This window comes from Acomys russatus, chromosome 9, assembly GCF_903995435.1.
Source record: "Acomys russatus chromosome 9, mAcoRus1.1, whole genome shotgun sequence".
NCBI classification, from domain to species: Eukaryota; Metazoa; Chordata; class Mammalia; order Rodentia; family Muridae; genus Acomys; species Acomys russatus.
In genome coordinates, this window is record NC_067145.1 from 22,731,343 (window position 1) to 22,749,015 (window position 17,673).

General features: G+C 40.9%; 1 protein-coding gene across 1 annotated transcript in view; it reads left to right on the forward strand.

The window, feature by feature from the left end:
- The window catches only part of Dnah5 (dynein axonemal heavy chain 5), a 245,260-nt gene that overhangs the window by 87,052 nt on the left and 140,535 nt on the right, over nucleotides 1-17,673 (forward strand). The window contains exons 32-35 of the mRNA XM_051151015.1: nucleotides 1,742-1,898; nucleotides 3,804-4,016; nucleotides 4,789-5,013; nucleotides 5,179-5,351. Of these exons, the coding sequence (XP_051006972.1) occupies nucleotides 1,742-1,898; nucleotides 3,804-4,016; nucleotides 4,789-5,013; nucleotides 5,179-5,351 (768 nt within the window). The remainder of the gene's footprint in view (nucleotides 1-1,741; nucleotides 1,899-3,803; nucleotides 4,017-4,788; nucleotides 5,014-5,178; nucleotides 5,352-17,673) is intronic.

Sequence of the window (17,673 nt, forward strand, 5' to 3'; positions counted from 1 at the left end):
GTGACAGTGTCTGAACAAGCTTGTACTGAGCCCTGAGGAGCCAAGCTAGATTGCTCTCACTGACACAGGTGACAGTTAACATACTGGGCTTCAAGTGGAATTTTGGAATTATTTTAATGAAGTAAATAAAGGATGAATCTATCAAATTTGAAAAATAAAAACCACTATGGGTCACTTATTTATCCTTGTCGACTCAAAATCAGTTTTGAGATGGCTGTTGAAAATAATAAAGTTATGGTCAATGACCATAGAAAGGATAATACATTGGAGGGGGAAATTTGTGCACCCCTCTCACAAGTGGATCTTTCTCAGTCAAATGACAAGGTTCCTACCTGGGGAGGGGTGTGAAGGACTGTACACACTCAGGCACACCTTTCATAGGCACCATAGCATAAAACATTTGTTTTTGTCTCTTTTCCTTTTGCATCCTTGAGGGATACTTTGGGGGAAGTTCCATGTGTATCTTCTAGCCAATCACAGTGTAGGCCAACCATGAGATGGTTTGCACGTGCTTTCATGTATGCACACATGCTTGTGAAAGCCTGAGAACAACATTAGCTGTTTTCCTTTGGATGGCTGCTCCTCTCCTCCCCCCCCCCCCCCCCAGCCCCACAGTGTCTCTCACTGGCTTAGTACTTGACAAACAGGATAGGCTGTGTAGCCAGCAAGTTCCAGGGATCCAGCCATCTCCTTCCCTTTATCATCTGGATTACAAGTACATCCCATAACACCTGTATTTTTTTTTTGGTTTTTTGAGACAGGGTCTCTCTGTGTAGTCTTGACTGTCCTGGACTCACTTGTAGTCCAGGCTGGCCTCGAACCCACAGCGATCCGCCTGCTTCTGCCTCCCAAGTGCTGGAATTAAAGGCATGTGCCACCACGCCCAGCTCCTGTATTTTTTTTTTTTTAATGCATGGGTTCTGTACATTAATTCAGATCATAAGCGCCATACCAATTGAACAATCTCTCTGGCCCCAATCATGAGCTTTTTATTTAAAAAAATTAATTGTATTTTACTTATTATTATAATGGTTATGACGATGATGTGTGTCTCTGTGCATGTGCACATAATGGGCACATGCCATGGTATACTTATGGATACTAGAGGATGACTTTTGGGCATTATTTCTCTTCTACCATGTGTATCCCGGGAACCGAACTCAGGTTCTTTGGCATGTATGTATGATTAGCTTGTGAGAAGTTGAAATCCTAACATGAACCCAGAGGATGGGCTGTCTGAACCACTGCCTAATAATGAGCCTATGGAAAGGATTTGTTACCTCTGGGAGTCAGAAGCCATGGGATAGAGCCGCGGATGCCTGGAGTTTGCTCTGTCCTGAGGAAGGGTGTATTTACTTCTAATGACATGGAGCCTATTTGAAGTGCTGAGAAGCAAAGCAAAATCTCAAGTGACCCTCGTGAACTGTATTTTTATCTTCCTCCCTATTAATGAAATACATAATGTAGTAGCCTAAGTCATATATGAACTTTATGTTTATGTTTATGAAAGAATAAAGAAATTCTACCACTTATTCTGAAAAAAAGAATCCACCCTTTCTCTGTTCGAATGTAAAATGTTATTCGGTAAAACTTACAGCCAACCAACACTAAAACGTTAACGTCAGAAAAGCAGCTGGTTGCATGCCCTTCCTTCCTCCTCTCACCCAGGGAAGTCGTTTGCAGGAAGGTCAGCACGCTATGTTGTCATGCTCACAGAACGTTGTGGTTTCCTTCCCTTCAGATACCTGGAGAAGAAGCGGCTCTGCTTTCCTCGCTTCTTCTTCGTCTCGGATCCTGCTCTGCTGGAGATTCTGGGCCAGGCATCGGACTCCCACGCCATCCAGGCCCATTTGCTGAATGTGTTTGACAACATTAAAACTGTCAAGTTTCACGACAAGGTTGGCCTAGTTTTAATCACTGCCCATAATCTCGGTGTGTCCAAGTGTCAACTGTCTCTGTCAAGTGGTTCTGTAACACTGCATTTACAAAAGATTTACTTCCTTGCCATTAAAACCTAGACAGTAATTATAAGCAAACTCCAGGGGCCAAATTCACATCCAGATATCTATGCTTTATTAGTATCTGAATGTAGACTAACTATGATCAGGAATATAGCTGAGACAGGAGCACCGCAGATGTGAGGCCAGCCTGGATTACACCGTAAATTCAAAGCTAACCTGGGCTACGCTAGAAGCCTTCATCTCAAAACACACAAGCAAGCAAAGAACATCAAAGTAAAACACCAACTTTAAAAACATATGTTATAATATTATTTTACACAGTAAGTATTCAGAAATCCAACAAATTAAAGGAATAAATTGCTAATATATAGTCTCATGACTAAATAGAATTGCTGCATGGATTTGATTAGTTTTATCATGTTTCAGAAGATTTTGATATCCTTCAAATTTTATTTTGCTTTGTTTTATAATTCTACTGTGCTTATGGTATCATGGAATTTTATAAATCACACAACTTGGTAGAGAGTACATTCGCACAGCATCCAGAAGTGTCCATTCTTCTACCCCAAAGTTCCTAGGAAAGTGACCTCTTCCTTTTGACATTTTGTTCAGTCCTCTGGGGCCTCGTAATGACTCAGTTTTGTTAATTTATTCACCCTATCAGCTAATTTAATTTATTAAGTAGCTATCATGTGCCAGATGTTTTGTTCAAGAGTGGGAATATACCAGCAGCCTCAGAGAACTCATGCTTTGATGTAAAGACAGAGAAGTAAACAGATGGAGTCTACTGAGTGCAGTTAGTGCCGTGGTAGGCCTACTCTGTGGTAAGCAATTAAAGGCCAGCCATCATGGGCAGGCACCTTGCTGTGTGTCACATCTGCAGATAACATGGCCTTTGCTTTTTCTTGTTCCCACCACAAAGTTGGCACAACCTGAATCAGGTCCTGATTTTGTGGGTTCTAAGTCTTATAAAATTATGAACACAAAAATGCAAGCGAGAAGACTGAAGTTTAGGATGCACTAGCCTCTTAGTAGATCACATCACTATGCAACTGAAGCAGATGGAACACACACTGAAGTTCACCCCCAAAAGAGTGGTGTTTTGTTGCTTTGCCCTTTTTAAACTAAAGAGCAGAAACAACAGCAAACATTTGCATTTACTCTATGACATTTTGTTTTGCATGCACATGGGTAGAAATGCAGAGTAGGTGCCTTCTTTTAATGCCTAATGTAGACAAGAAATTAGTCTTATTTTTGTCCTCCGTGAAGAGCTGCATTGGGATCTGGGTCTTGAACTCTAGACAGCATGCCCTTCTCATGAGGCCAAGCTGCCTTGAGACTGAAGGGAGTGAACAGAATTGGGGTTGGGTTTGGTCAGGAGACACACAAGACTCATCTAGAGAGAGCACTGTGCTTGGTACAGAATGGGCATTATTTTGCAATGGCTTTGTTCTCATCATCATATTGATCAGGCCATTCCTAATGTCAAGCCAGTAATCACACGGTGTGGAATTACAGCCTCTTTGAAAGCTGCATGTTGCTTGGAGGATTTTAGAGGTTTTCTTTGTCTTCCATCAGCTCATTTGTATTAAGTGTTCCTTTTAGAACTAAGTCCCGCCCTTCGGAGTACTGATGTGTTGGAATTGATCTAGGTTTTGTCTTTAAAGTTTAAAGGTAGCTTTTTGTTGTTGCTTTGAAATGACTTTATGTCCTGCTTTGCCCTATGTTTTATTTTCTGTGCCTTAACTTTATATGGGAAGGGTAAAATTGACAAAGGGCGCAGAGGAAAGGTATTTCTTATTTTTGTGTGAACATAGCTATCTTTTTCATCTTCTAACATAGATCTATGATCAGATTCTGTCAATTTCCTCTCGGGAGGGTGAGACAATTGAATTGGACAAACCCGTAATGGCAGAGGGCAACGTGGAAGTCTGGCTTAATTCTCTGCTGGAGGAATCTCAGTCCTCATTACATCTTGTGATTCGCCAGGCAGCTGAAAATATTCAAGAAACAGATTTTCAATTGATTGAATTTCTTTCTTCTTTCCCTGCTCAGGTCAGTGTATTGAAAATGGAAAGTATTTTTTTATATATATAAAAGAGTTACTTTAAAGCTTAGATATTGTCTATATAAGCTTTATAAATGGCATAATTTTATTCTGGTCAAATATTAAGATTTTCATAAAAACTTATCAAATATGAATAAGCTTAAAGATTTCAACTACTGGTTATTTGGCCATCTATAATTATATACTTAAATATGACCTGGGGTTGCAGAGATACTTGATATATTTTATTTAATTTCAAACAGGTTTTCTCTTACCAAATCTCCTTTTGTAACAATAGATCATAAAAGTGTACTCAGAACACACTTAACTAGAAAAATGTTCTTTAATATTAAGATACAGGAAAAATTTTTTAAGTCCTTGCGATCAATAAAGATTTTATGAGTGTCTACTACTATGTACAAATACTGTATCCATTTGAGTAAAGCCAAGTTAATTTAACTCCTTATCTGCAAGTGACTTAAAAATCCATTCAGGAAAGTGTGAGGTATACATGTGTGACCTAACACCGCAGGAGACAGACACACAGACACATTGGAGGGCTTCTCAAGCTTACCCATTAGACAGAGAACATGAATCGGCTACATAGACTTTGAGATAAGTCAAAGAAGTTGATATCACCAAGACCGTCCACTTGTGTAATAGCTATAGTGGTTCATCATGCTCCGATTCCCATGTCAACTTTGAATTCTATGCAAACTGTAAACACACTATATACACTCTCATGAAGCCTTAGCCTAACTTGTCTAAAACCTCTACAAGGTTGGATTGTTAGGAATTCAAATGCTATGGACCCGGGACTCAGAAGAAGCCCTTCAAAATGCCAAGTTTGATAAAAAAATCATGCAGAAGACAAACCAGTCCTTCCTAGAGCTACTGAACATGCTGATTGACATCACCACGCAGGACCTGAGTCCCATGGAGCGGGTTAAATATGAGACTCTGATCACCATTCACGTGCACCAAAGGGACATCTTTGATGACCTGGTAAATGCCTTGTAAATGCTTATTGGGTCACATGATGAGATGATGCTTGCTGTCTCTCACCGGCTTGTGTTTTCTCCTTTCTCCTTTGTGATCTGTGCAGATGCTAATGTGTCTACTTAGCAGGAGACTCTGTCTCAGGTCTAATGCACACCTTTTGAATTTCAGTGTCGCCTGCATGTCAAGAGCCCTACGGACTTCGAGTGGCTGAAACAGTGCAGGTTTTATTTTAAGGAAGATTCTGACAAGATGATGATCCACATCACAGACGTGGCTTTCATATACCAGAATGAATTTTTAGGCTGCACTGACAGACTTGTCATAACTCCGCTTACAGACAGGTGACGGGCAGATTCTGGGATTCCATAGCCCTCCTCTCCTCTGCCCAGCACTCTGTCTCTTGGGTGGCTCAGGGGACTTTTTGCCAACAGCTCTTTAATCGCAAAGCCTTTGAAGGTTAGCTTTTCTAACTTTGCAGCTGTGTCTTCACATGGGATTCAGGTCTGTGGTTGAAACAGACCTGGCTTCTTTTGCCTTCCGTCCTACAAAGGTGAAGTGTAAATGCCTCTGTGAATGTTGAATGGACAAGAAAGGAATTAATTACTGTATGCCGCTAGGTGTGAACCGCAGTGGGCACCAAAGGTGACTTTATTAACTTCAGTACCTGTTGTTCTTCAGAGAAGCAATTAAGGTGTTTTGAAAAAGCAGAAAAGGAATTGAGTAAAGCACAATTGAAGGTAGGAAGACTGATGGGGCTATGGCAGGGACATGGCAGTTGTCATTTCTTTCTCTTTGCCTGTCACTTGCCATTTGCGCTGGTCAATTACAATTGTCAGATTGAATGGATTAATAAACACCCAGGTCATCCATCACCAATATTTCTAGTTATCTTTAGGGCTTTCCCACAAAGAACTGAGGGTGATGGCACCATCCTATGGACTAGGGTCTCAGAACGAATTGGAAGTGAAAAGGAGAAAGCTGGCTGAGTTCCAGCTTCCATCTCTCTCTCTTTCCTGACCCAGTGGGATTCAGGATTTCCCCTCTGAGCAGAACCACTGTGCACCTCCTGTAGGTCATTGTCACCAAAGTATTCCGCAGCGCGCTTGCTTCTGTCCGGAAAATGCTTCTGTCTTCCTTCATCTTCCTTCCTATTTCTGTGTTCTCTATGTCGCCCCCTCAAAAGCACAATTCCTTTCTACCTTGCTTGTTTAAAATGTACTTTGTTCGTTTTAACGTACTCGTGTTAATTTGTGCTACCACGAGAAATCATCACAACTTCAGAAGCCACGCAAACCTATTATTTTTACTCCTCCGTAAATCTTACGGCCTGCGTTCCTTCGTAGAGACACAAGGGGGCACCGTTTCCCACCTTTTAAGGTTGTTGGCAGAAATCCTCATGATTGTAGAACCTAGATCTTCACATCTCATTCTGAGCAGACCATCCCAGCTCCTGAGAGCAGCCTTGTTCCTTGACTTGTGATCTCTCCCTCACTTCTAGAAGGACAAACAGTGGCTGAATTCATGCCATGTTGTTCATGCCCCTCACCTTCATCTCTCTTGCATCTTTGACGTGCTTTTCTGTTTCCTGTTTCCTTAGAACAGACTGAGTCCACTGGGCAACCCAGGATGATTGTTCCCCCACCATGTCTTCACGTTGATAATGCTTGCAAAGCCCTTTGGCTATATAAGGTGATATGCTTAGAGTGTCCAGGAGTTAGATTATGGGCATTTTATGGGCAAGATTATTCTATTATCCCCTCCCCCAACCCCATTCCCTTCTATCAGTTCCTGTGGAAGTCACTCATAGCTCACACTGTCACATTCAATGTCATCTCTGACCTCAACTTCCTTGACTACTTGTCAGCCCTGGCGATTTTGGTTTGGGTTTCCTTTTTGATTTCATTTCTTCATGCGGCTCCTCTTGCTGCTTGTCACTCCATCACACCTCGGGGTTCTTGTCTCCCCCTGCGCAGATCTCACATGGCTTTGACTAGCATCTAGATGTTGACCCCAGACAGCACCACACAGCCACAGCCTCCTCCCTGAGCTCCTGGTGTGTGTGCAGGTGCTGACATGACATGCCCATCCAGAAGCTCATAGGCTATTTAACTGCCATATGTTTGCTTATCCCTTATCCTTTTCATTCTAATGGTTGGCCATTCCATCTTCTCCCTGTGGTGGCACCATCTCCTAAGTGCTACTTTTACTTTGCCAAGCAAGAAATCCTTGGTGCACACTTGAAGTCTATCCTCCTTTGCACTCCACTGTTCAGTCCATGATCAGTCCATGATACCTGGAATATAACAGAGTTTTCTTGTTTTTTGATTTTGTTTTTCCCCTTTGCGTAACCTTTTGTGATTCACCACAACCCCTGACCTGGACTTTTGGTATAGTCTCTTAGCTGACTGCCCTACATTGTACTCTATTGTCTGTCCCCAGGATAAATAACAGAACATAAGTGAGAGTATGTCCACTTTGCATCTATCTCACAGAAAGTCAAGGCTACCATCGCATCAGCTTAGGAAGGCTGGCACAAGCTGCCCTGGTCACTTCTATCTTTCCTTCTTTATTCACTTTCAACAACATGCTCTTGGGGGATTTCTTTAAAGGCCCAGAACAGGCTAGGGTGCATTTCCCCATTTTTAACTATGATTTAAAACAATTTGTTTTCTTCTGTGAAGTTGCAACCCCCCACCCTGAGTCAGGCCTCACGTGACACATCATTAAAATGTCTCTGTCACATAGCAGTTTCTAAATAAACATTTGTTGGAGGAAGAGAAGAAACACTCTTTGACAAAGTAGCTTCCTCATGGTGAAGTTAAATAGATGAAGAGAAGCAGAAAGGAGGAGGGAGAAGCTTTTCTGGCTTTTAATATTATTAGTTCATTTTATATTCTTACTTATACATTGGATATCTAGTTGTTCAAATCTGAACTTTCATATACAAGTGTCAGGTTCAGTCTCTTTCGATACTTGACTATTTCACCATTAGAAACCTGGGAACCTTGATAGGAAAGCAAGCATTTGAAGCTTTAAGTGCAGATGGTTCTAAAACGCCCTTTAGACTTTCACCCCATGCTTACTTGTCTGCATTCCTCAGCTCGAACCTGTGACAACTGAAGCATCATTTTTGCTCTGTGGTCCAGAGTATAAGATTTTCTGTCCTTTCACAAAAAGAAAGCTCCTCACCCAACACAAACACTGTATAAAGGTATAATTTTGGAGGCCCTGGCGTGTATTGTCAGCCTGTGTGTCTAACCCGTGAAACCTGACAGCCAGCCGTGCCATCTCTCTGAGCGGAGGCTCTTCACATTACATGGACAGACCTGTTGACATTTCAGATGGTCAAACGGCCAACACAACATGATAAAAGTACATATCACCTTTCCCTAAGTCTCATGGTGACATTAATGACCACCCTCCTTCCACTTCTAAGCATGCACAGAGAAGGCCTGTTACCCAGGCAGAGACTGGATGAAGCCAAGGGCAGATACAGCATCCTTGTTGACAGAAGCACAGAAAAGCAAATGTGTTTTCTCATGAAACTGTGAAATAATTTCTGTGACTACTTGACCCTGCCCTTCACAGCTGTGGAGTCTTGGGCAGGATTCCTGACCCCTTTCATTTGTTTGTTTTGGAATACTTGCACGAACTATACATCATGCATAAAGGTCTTTCTATGGTACTTACTTTGGAGTAGACGTGACATAAACCTGGCAGAAGAACTTAGTTTATTTTGGCTCACAGTGTCAGCGGGGTCAGTCCATGGTTTTCTTCCCCTAGGCACTTGAGTAGAACATAATGATCAGGAAAGTGTATGGTAGATGAGTTTAACCACCTCATGGTGGACATGAGGTATGCAGACAGAGAAACATAAGGGGAACAAGGCAAGATTATCCCTGGGTGACACCTCTAGTGACCCACTTTCTCCATCTAGGCCCCACTTCCTACTTTTCACCACACCCAATAATTCCAGCATATTTTGAATCCATCAAGGTATCAATCTGTAGGTTAGGACAGAGACCTGAAGAGTCAGTTATTGCTCCAAAGCTAATAAGCTAGCATCCATACCTCTAACCATATGAGCTAAGGGGGCCGTTTCATATTAAAATCATGACCACCTCCTTTATTCATGGGGAATATGTTCTAGGATCCTCAGCAGATGCCTGGAATCACAAACATTATTCAACATTGTGTATACTGTTTTTCCTATACATACAAATTCATGTTAAGATGGGATTTATAAACTATGTGTAGCAGGGGATTAGCAGTAACTAATGATAAAATTAATTGTAATGAAAGTTCTACAAATATGTCTTTATCTCTCAAACTATTCATTTCATAAACTTTAGAAATGACAACTTCAATAGATGAATGTGTACATAAGGAGGAATTATATGTACCCTGCTGAAGTGTAGATGATTCCCTCCCTCTCTATCTCTCTCTGTCTTTCTCTGTCTCTCTCTGCCTCTCTCTCTCTCTGTCTCTCTGTCTCTGTCTGTCTCTCTATTCTCTTTTCTTTTCCTTTGTCTCTGTGCTTCTGTCTATGTCTGTCTCTGTCTCATTCTCTGTGTTTGTGTGAGTGTGTGTGAGTGGGTATGTGTTCCTACTATGCAGTCCAGGTAGACCTGGAATATGCAGCCCAAGCTGACTTTAATTCAAGATCATTATTTGTCCTGCCTTAGCCTACTGCAATATCTGTTCAGTTTTGGACCTCTGAGAGGTCCACCCCCACACCTGGCTCATCACATTAAAAAAAAATTAAAATGTGTTCACTTTACATCTTGATTATAGCTCCTTCCCTTGTTGCCTCCCAACTCCCCCTCTACTCTTATACCCTCCCCCCATCACTTATCTTAATCATGGGATGCACATTTTTAGCAACTCTTTCTATTGTGTCCTAAATCATAATCTGTAACCAACTCCAATTCTCAACAAAGATCCTTGATGGTCCTTGTGACCTGTTGTCTTCCTTCAGAAACTTTGGAGCATTTTAGAACGAACATGTGCAGAGAGCACATCTCTTTACGTGTGTAAGAAGCATCTGCAATGCTTTTGATGCTCACAAGTTAAAGAGCTCTGCAGTATAGCAGTGAGTGGCTGGAGTGGGTTCCTTACCGTGAGAGACTGGATGTGCCCTGAGTCTGACGGCAAGGGCCTGGCTTGCAGCCATGGGATGGGCTAAGTATCAGTGTCTCTGAGATCCTGAGCAGAGTCACTGCACACAGTGAGCATCTTTTCTCACCTGTGAGATGCAAACAGTCACTTCCATTCGTGCAAGTTGCTCTGTGGTTTTAATGAATTAACATGGAGACCAATTTATGGGCGGTGGTTTTTAAAGACTGCTCTGAAAGGAATGGGGAATGCAAGGGGGTAGGTAGGTGTTGGGAGAATAGGAAAAATAGACACAAGGACACTGGTCCATGTGGTTTCACACCAGGCTTCTCCTGCCTTGGGCAAGCTAGCTGTGCACCTGGTTTTCAGGAACTTGTTTCTAGCAGAGAACCTGACAGACAGCGTTCTGTGTACTCCATGTTCTCTTCCCCCTGTAAGCTGGGTAAATTGCCTTCATCTCTGAATTCTTTCTCAGGTCCACATGAACATTTTGTATTGAGCCGTAGGAAACAAAACTGCACTAGCTTATGAACTGTTTTCTTTGGCAACACCAGGTGGTGCTGGGAATCAAGTAATCTATCAGCATATTTTCAGGGTAAAAAATTTCCTTTACAGACATTCTTATTTTGCTCAACAACCCTTTTATGTTTTATCCTCATATTAGATGTGGAAGGAATTGTAGATGCTCACAGACCGGCCTGGAATGTTATTATTCAGTACTGTGTTGTCTAAGACTAAGGTTTTGTGGGGCTGGGGAGATAGCTCAAGGATTAAGAGCACTTGCTGCTCTTGCTGAGGATCTGGGGTCACTTCCTAGTACCCCCACTATCATTCATAGCAATCCGTGGGTCCTATGCCTATGGGGATCCAATGCACTTGTGGCCTGTGAGCTCCTGCACACATATGGAGCACACAAACATACACACGCATAAAGCCGCAAATAAAATTAAAGCAAGGATGTGAAATTATGAGTTCTTAGAGTCAACAAACAATGAATCTATTCAAATGGTTCCCAGTCTGATGGATACAGAATGAATTTATTTTTCTCTTTTTCTCATGCTTTGAATTGAACCCAGGGCCTTGAGAATGGTAGACAGATACTCTCCCATTTAGCTGTCTCCCAAGATTTTGAATTTTTGGGGAGACAGGATCTCATTGTGCAGATCAAGCTAACTTTCGTTCGTACTCCAGCTGGTCTTCAACTCATTATCCTGCAGATTCTTGAATTACAGCTCATGTTACCGTAACCACATTATTTATATTTGGCTTTTTTCAAAAACCAAAATCTCTCATGTATTTTTGAGGTTTAAAACATAATCCAATAGTAGACAGTGATGCCTGTAAATATAGCTATGCGCCCATAGTTGCTTAATTTGGGGAGAAGATAAGCCAAATGATGACTCCTAATGCAATATAATTTTCTTGATTATAATCCTATGGTATAATTTCATAGCAGCTATCTATATTTACTGACCCTACAAAATAGATATGTTTAATCATCTACCCTACATCTTATTTCTTATCTCCAGATCTGCCTCTGGCCATTATTGATTTATTCTATATGTATTCTGCCCACCTTCTTCTTAGCATGTGAGTGAAATCATGCAGTAATTATCTTTTGGTATCTGGCTTATTTTACTTAGCAAAATTTCCTCATATCCACCCCTATGTAGCCAACAGTAGTTTTCCTTTAAATAATGTTTTAGTTAATTAATTAATTAATTATCAAGTTGCACTAAGACCCGGTACATCCTCTCCTATGGAGACTAGACAAGGCAGCCCAGTAGGAGGAAAGGGATCCAAAGTCAGGGAATAGAGTCAGACATAACCCCTGCTCTCATTCTTAGGAGTCCCACATGAAGACCAAGCTACACAACTGTAACATATGTGAGGAGGGTCTAGGTCAGTCCCATGCATGCTCTCTGGTTGGCGGCTTGTTCTCTGTGAGCCCCTATTGACCCAGGTTAATTGATTCTGTGCATTTTCTAGTGATGTCCTTGACCACTGGACTCTGGCTCCTACAATCCTTCCTTCCCTTTTGCAGGATTTCCCTAGGTCTGCCTAGAGTTTGACTGTGGGTCTCTGCATCTGTTTCCATCAGTTTCTGGCTGAAGCCTCTCTGATGATGATTATGCTAGGCTTTTGCTGTAAGTGCAGCAGAATATCATTAACAGTGTTGGGTACAGTATTGGAAAGGCTCCCTCTCATGGCATGGGTCTCAAGCTGGATCAATTATTAGTTGGCCACTCCCTCAATTTCTGCTCCATCTTTAACCCCAGCACATCTTGTAGGGAGCATAAATTGTAGGTCGAAGGTTTTGTACCTGGGTTGATGTTCCAATTCCTTGATTGGAAATCTTGCCTGGTTACAGGAGATGATAGGTTTTGACTTTCTATCTTCCATTGCTAAGAGTCCTAGCTGGGGTCATCTTCATAAATTCTTTTTTTTTTTTTTTTTTTTTTTTTTTTTTTTACTGAAAATAAGCCATAAAGAAGTTTATTTTAAAGCTGTCATTTCATTTTTTTATTTTTTTTTATTTTATTTTCTTTTCTTTTATTTTTTTTTTTATTTTTATTACTTTATTCTTGTTACATCTCAATGTTTATCCCATCCCTTGTATCCTCCCATTCCTCCCCCCCCCCCCTTTTCCCATTATTCCCCTCCCCTATGACTGTTCCTGAGGGGGATTACGTCCCCCTATATATTCTCATAGGGTATCAAGTCTCTTCTTGGCTACTTGCTGTCCTTCCTCTGAGTGCCACCAGGTCTCCCCCTCCAGGGGACATGGTCAAATGTGAGGCACCAGAGTATGTGAGAAAGTCGTATCACACTCTCCACTCAACTGTGGAGAATATTCTGACCATTGGCTAGATCTGGGAAGGGGTTTAAAGTTTACCTCCTGTATTGTCCTTGGCTGGTGCCTTAGTTTGAGCGGGACCCCTGGGCCCAAATCTGCCTATCATATTGTTCTACTTGTAGATTTCTAGGACCCTCTGGATCCTTTTATTTTGCTGTTCTCCCATGCGTCTCTCATTTAGAGTCCCAATAGGATGCCTTCCCCTCTGTCCCAGTTTCCTGGTAAGTGAAGGCTTTCGTGGGACATGCCCCTTGGGCTAGTATGCAGATATAAGTGAGTATATACCATTTGATTCTTTCTGCTTCTGGGTTAACTCACTCATTATGATCATTTCTAGCTCAATCCATTTATCCACAAATTTCGGGAATTCCTTGTTTTTAATAGCTGAGTAGTATTCCATAGTGTATATGTACCACAGTTTCTTTATCCACTCTTCTACTGAGGGACACTTAGGCTGTTTCCATGTTCTGGCTATTATGAATAAGGCTGCTATGAACATGGTTGAGCAAATTTTCTTGTTGTGTGCTGGAGCATCTTCTGGGTATATTCCAAGGAGTGGAATAGCTGGGTCTTGAGGAAGCCCTATTCCCATTTTTCTGAGATAGCACCAGATAGATTTCCAAAGTGGCTGTACTAGTTTGCATTCCCACCAGCAATGAAGGAGTGTTCCTCTCTCCCCACATCCTCGCCAGCATGTGGTGTCGCTTGAATTTTTGATCTTAGCCATTCTGATGGGTGTAAGATGGAATCTCAGAGTTGTTTTGATTTGCATTTCCCTGATGACTAAGGAGGTTGAGCATTTCTTTAAGTGTTTCTCAGCCATTTGATACTCCTCTGTTGAGAATTCTCTGTTTAGTTCCAAGCCCCATTTCTCAATTGGGTTATTCGGTTTGGTGGTGTTTAATTTCTTGAGTTCTTTATATATTTTGGATATTAGACCTTTGTCAGATGTAGGGTTGGTGAAGATTTTTTCCCAGTCTGTAGGCTGTCGCTTTGTTCTCTTGACAGTGTCTCCTGCCTTACAGAAGCTTCTCAGCCTCATGAGGTCCCATTTATCAGTGGTTGACATTAAGGCCTGGGCCGTTGGTGTTCTGTTCAGGAAGTTGTCTCCTGTGCCAATATGTTCCAGACTCTTTCCCACTTTTTCTTCTAAGTGAGTTAGTGTCTCTGGTTTTATGTTGAGGTCTTTAATCCACTTGGATTTGAGTTTTGTGCAAGGTGACAAATATGGGTCCAGTTTCATTTTTTTACACATAGACCTCCAGTTAGACCAGCACCATTTGTTGAAGATGCTATCCTTTTTCCATTGAATGGACTTGGCTTCTTTGTCAAAAATCAAGTGACCATATGTGTGTGGATTCATATCTGGGTCTTCGATTCGATTCCACTGATCAACCAGCCTGTTGCTGTGCCAGTACCATGCTGTTTTAAGTACTATTGCTTTATAGTACAGTTTGAGATCAGGTATGGAGATTCCTCCGGAGCATCTTTTATTGTACAAGATTGTTTTAGCTATTCTGGGTTTTTTGTTTTTCCATATGAAGTTCAGAATTGAACTTTCAATGTCTTTAAAAAATTGTGTAGTTATTTTGATAGGGATTGCATTGAATCTGTAGATTGCTTTTGGTAGGATGGCCATTTTTACTATGTTAATTCTCCCGATCCATGAGCAAGGAAGATCACGCCATCTTCTCAGGTCATCTTCAATCTCTTTCTTCAGAGTTTTGAAATTTTTTTCATACAAGTCCTTCACTTGCTTAGTTAGGGTAACTCCTAGATATTTTATATTGCTTGTGGCTAATGTGAAGGGTGTGGTTTTCCTAATTTCTTCCTCTGTAAGCTTGTCATTTGTGTATAGGAAGGCTACAGACTTTTTTGAGTTAATTTTGTATCCAGCCAATTTGCTGAAGGTGTTTATCAGCTTTAGGAGTTCTCTGGTGGAGTTTTGAGGGTCACTTATGTACACTATCATATCATCTGCAAAGAGGGATAATTTGACTTCCTCCTTTCCCATTTGGATACCCTTGATCTCCTTTTGTTGTCTTATTGCTCTGGCTAGAACTTCGAGTACTATATTGAAGAGATATGGAGAGAGTGGGCAGCCTTGCCTTGTTCCCGATTTGAGAGGAATTTCCTTGAGTATCTCACCATTTACTTTGATTTTGGCTATTGGCTTGCTGTATATAGCCTTTATTATGTTGAGGAAAGTGCCTTGTATCCCCGATCTCTCTAAAACTTTAAACATGAATGGGTGTTGAATTTTATCAAATGCTTTCTCTGCATCCAAGGAGATGATCATGTGGTTTTTTATTTTCAGTTTGTTTATATGATGGATTACATTGATGGATTTCCGTATATTAAACCATCCCTGCATGCCTGGAATGAAGCCTACTTGGTCATGATGAATGATATCTTTGATGTGCTCCTGTATTCGTTTTGCAAGTATTTTATTTAGTATTTTTGCATCTATGTTCATAAGAGAAATTGGTCTGAAATTCTCTTTCTTTGTTGAGTCTTTGTGAGGTTTAGGTATCAATGAGACTATGGCCTCATAGAATGAAGTTGGTAATTTTCCATCCATTTCTATCTTTTGGAGTAGCTTGAAGAGTATCGGTATTAGCTCGCCCTTAAAGGTCTGGTAGAATTCTGCACTGAAACCATCTGGCCCTGGGCTTTTTTTGGTTGGGAGACCATCGATGATTGCTTCTATTTCTGTAGGGGAAATGGGACTATTTAACTTGTTTATCTGTTCTTCACTCAACTTTGGCAAGTGAACTTGATCAAGAAAATCGTCCATTTCCCTTAGATTTTCAAATTTTGTGGCGTATATGCCTTCAAAGTAGGATCTTATGATTCTTTGAATTTCTTCAGTGTCTGTTGTTATGTCTCCCTTTTCATTTCTGATTTTGTTCATTTCAATACTGTCTCTCTGCCTTTTAGTTAGTTTGGCTAATGGTCTGTCTATCTTGTTGATTTTCTCAAAGAACCAGCTTTTGGTTTTGTTGATTCTTTGGACTGTTTTCTTAGTTTCTAATTTGTTAATTTCAGCCCTGAGTTTGATAATTTCCTGGCGTCTACTCCTCTTGGGTGTTTCTGCTTCTTTTTTTTCTAGGTCTTCCAGTTGTGTTGTTAAGATGCTTATGTGCGATGTTTCCAATTTCTTTTTAAAGGCACTTAGTGCTATGAATTTTCCTCTTAGCACTGCTTTCAATGTATCCCACAAATTTGGGTATGTTGTTTCTTCATTTTCATTGAATTTCAGAAACTCCTTGATTTCTTTCTTTATTTCTTCCCTGACCCAGGTGTCATTTAGCAGAGAGTTGTTTAGTTTCCACAAACGTGTAGGCTTTTTGTTATTTCTGTTGTTGTTGAATTGCAGCCTAAGAGCATGGTGATCTGATAGGATACAAGGTATTATTTCAATCCTCTTGTATCTGTTGAGGCTTGCTTTGTGACCTACGATGTGATCAATTTTGGAGAAGGTTCCATGGGGTGCAGAGAAGAAGGTGTATTCTTTCTTGTTTGGGTGAAAGGTTCTATAGATATCTGTTAGATCCATTTGACCCATGGCATTGGTTAATGATGTTATTTCTCGGCTTAGTTTCTGTTTCAATGACTTATCCTTCAGTGAGAGTGGGGTGTTGAAGTCTCCCACTATTATTGTGTGGGGATCGATGTGTGGTTTAAGCTTTTTTAGGAGATCTTTTATATATGTGGGTGCCCTTGTATTGGGAGCATAGATGTTCAGAATTGTGATGTCATCTTGGTTGACTTTACCTTTGATGAGTATGAAGTGTCCTTCCTCATCCCTTTTGATTAATTTTGGTTGAAAGTCTATTTTGTTCGATACTAAAATGGCTACACCTGCTTGCTTCTTGTGACCATTTGCTTGGAATATTTTTTTCCAACCTTTTACCCTGAGGTAATGCCTTTCATTATGGGTGAGATGTGTTTCTTGGATGCAGAAGAATGTTGGGTCTTGTTTATGTACCCATTCGGTTAGTCTGTGTCTTTTTATTGGCGAATTGAGGCCATTGATGTTGAGAGATATTAATGACCAGTGACTGTTAAGAGTCTTAATTTTGATGTTGTTTCCAGTCGAGCGTTTGTGTAGTTGTGTTTTTGCCATGGGATAGTTATCTATTTCCTGGGTAGTTTTGGTTGTAGCTTGACCCTTTGGGATGGAGTTTTCCTTCTAGTACCTTCTGTAAAGCTGGGTTTGTGGATAGGTACTGTTTGAATTTGTTTTTGTCATGGAATATTTTGTTTTCTCCATCAATGGTTATTGATAATTTTGCTGGGTAAAGTAGTCTGGCCTGGCATCTGTGTTCTCTTAGGGTTTGCAGGATCTCTGTCCAGGCCCTTCTGGCTTTTATGGTCTCTGCTGAGAAGTCAGGTGTAATTCTGATAGGTTTACCATTAAATGTTATTTGGCCCTTTTCCCTTGCAGCTTTTAATATTTTTTCTTTGTTCTGCATGTTTTGTGTTTTGATTATTATGTGGCGGGCAGTTTTTTCTTTTCTGGTCAATTCTATTTGGTGTTCTGTAGGCCTCTTGTATGTTTATAGGCATCTCTTTCTTTAGATTGGGGAAATTTTCTTCTATGATTTTGTTGAGAATAGTTTCTGGGCCCTGGAGTCTGATGTCCTCTCTTTCTTCAATGCCTATTATCCGCAAATTTCTTCTTTTCA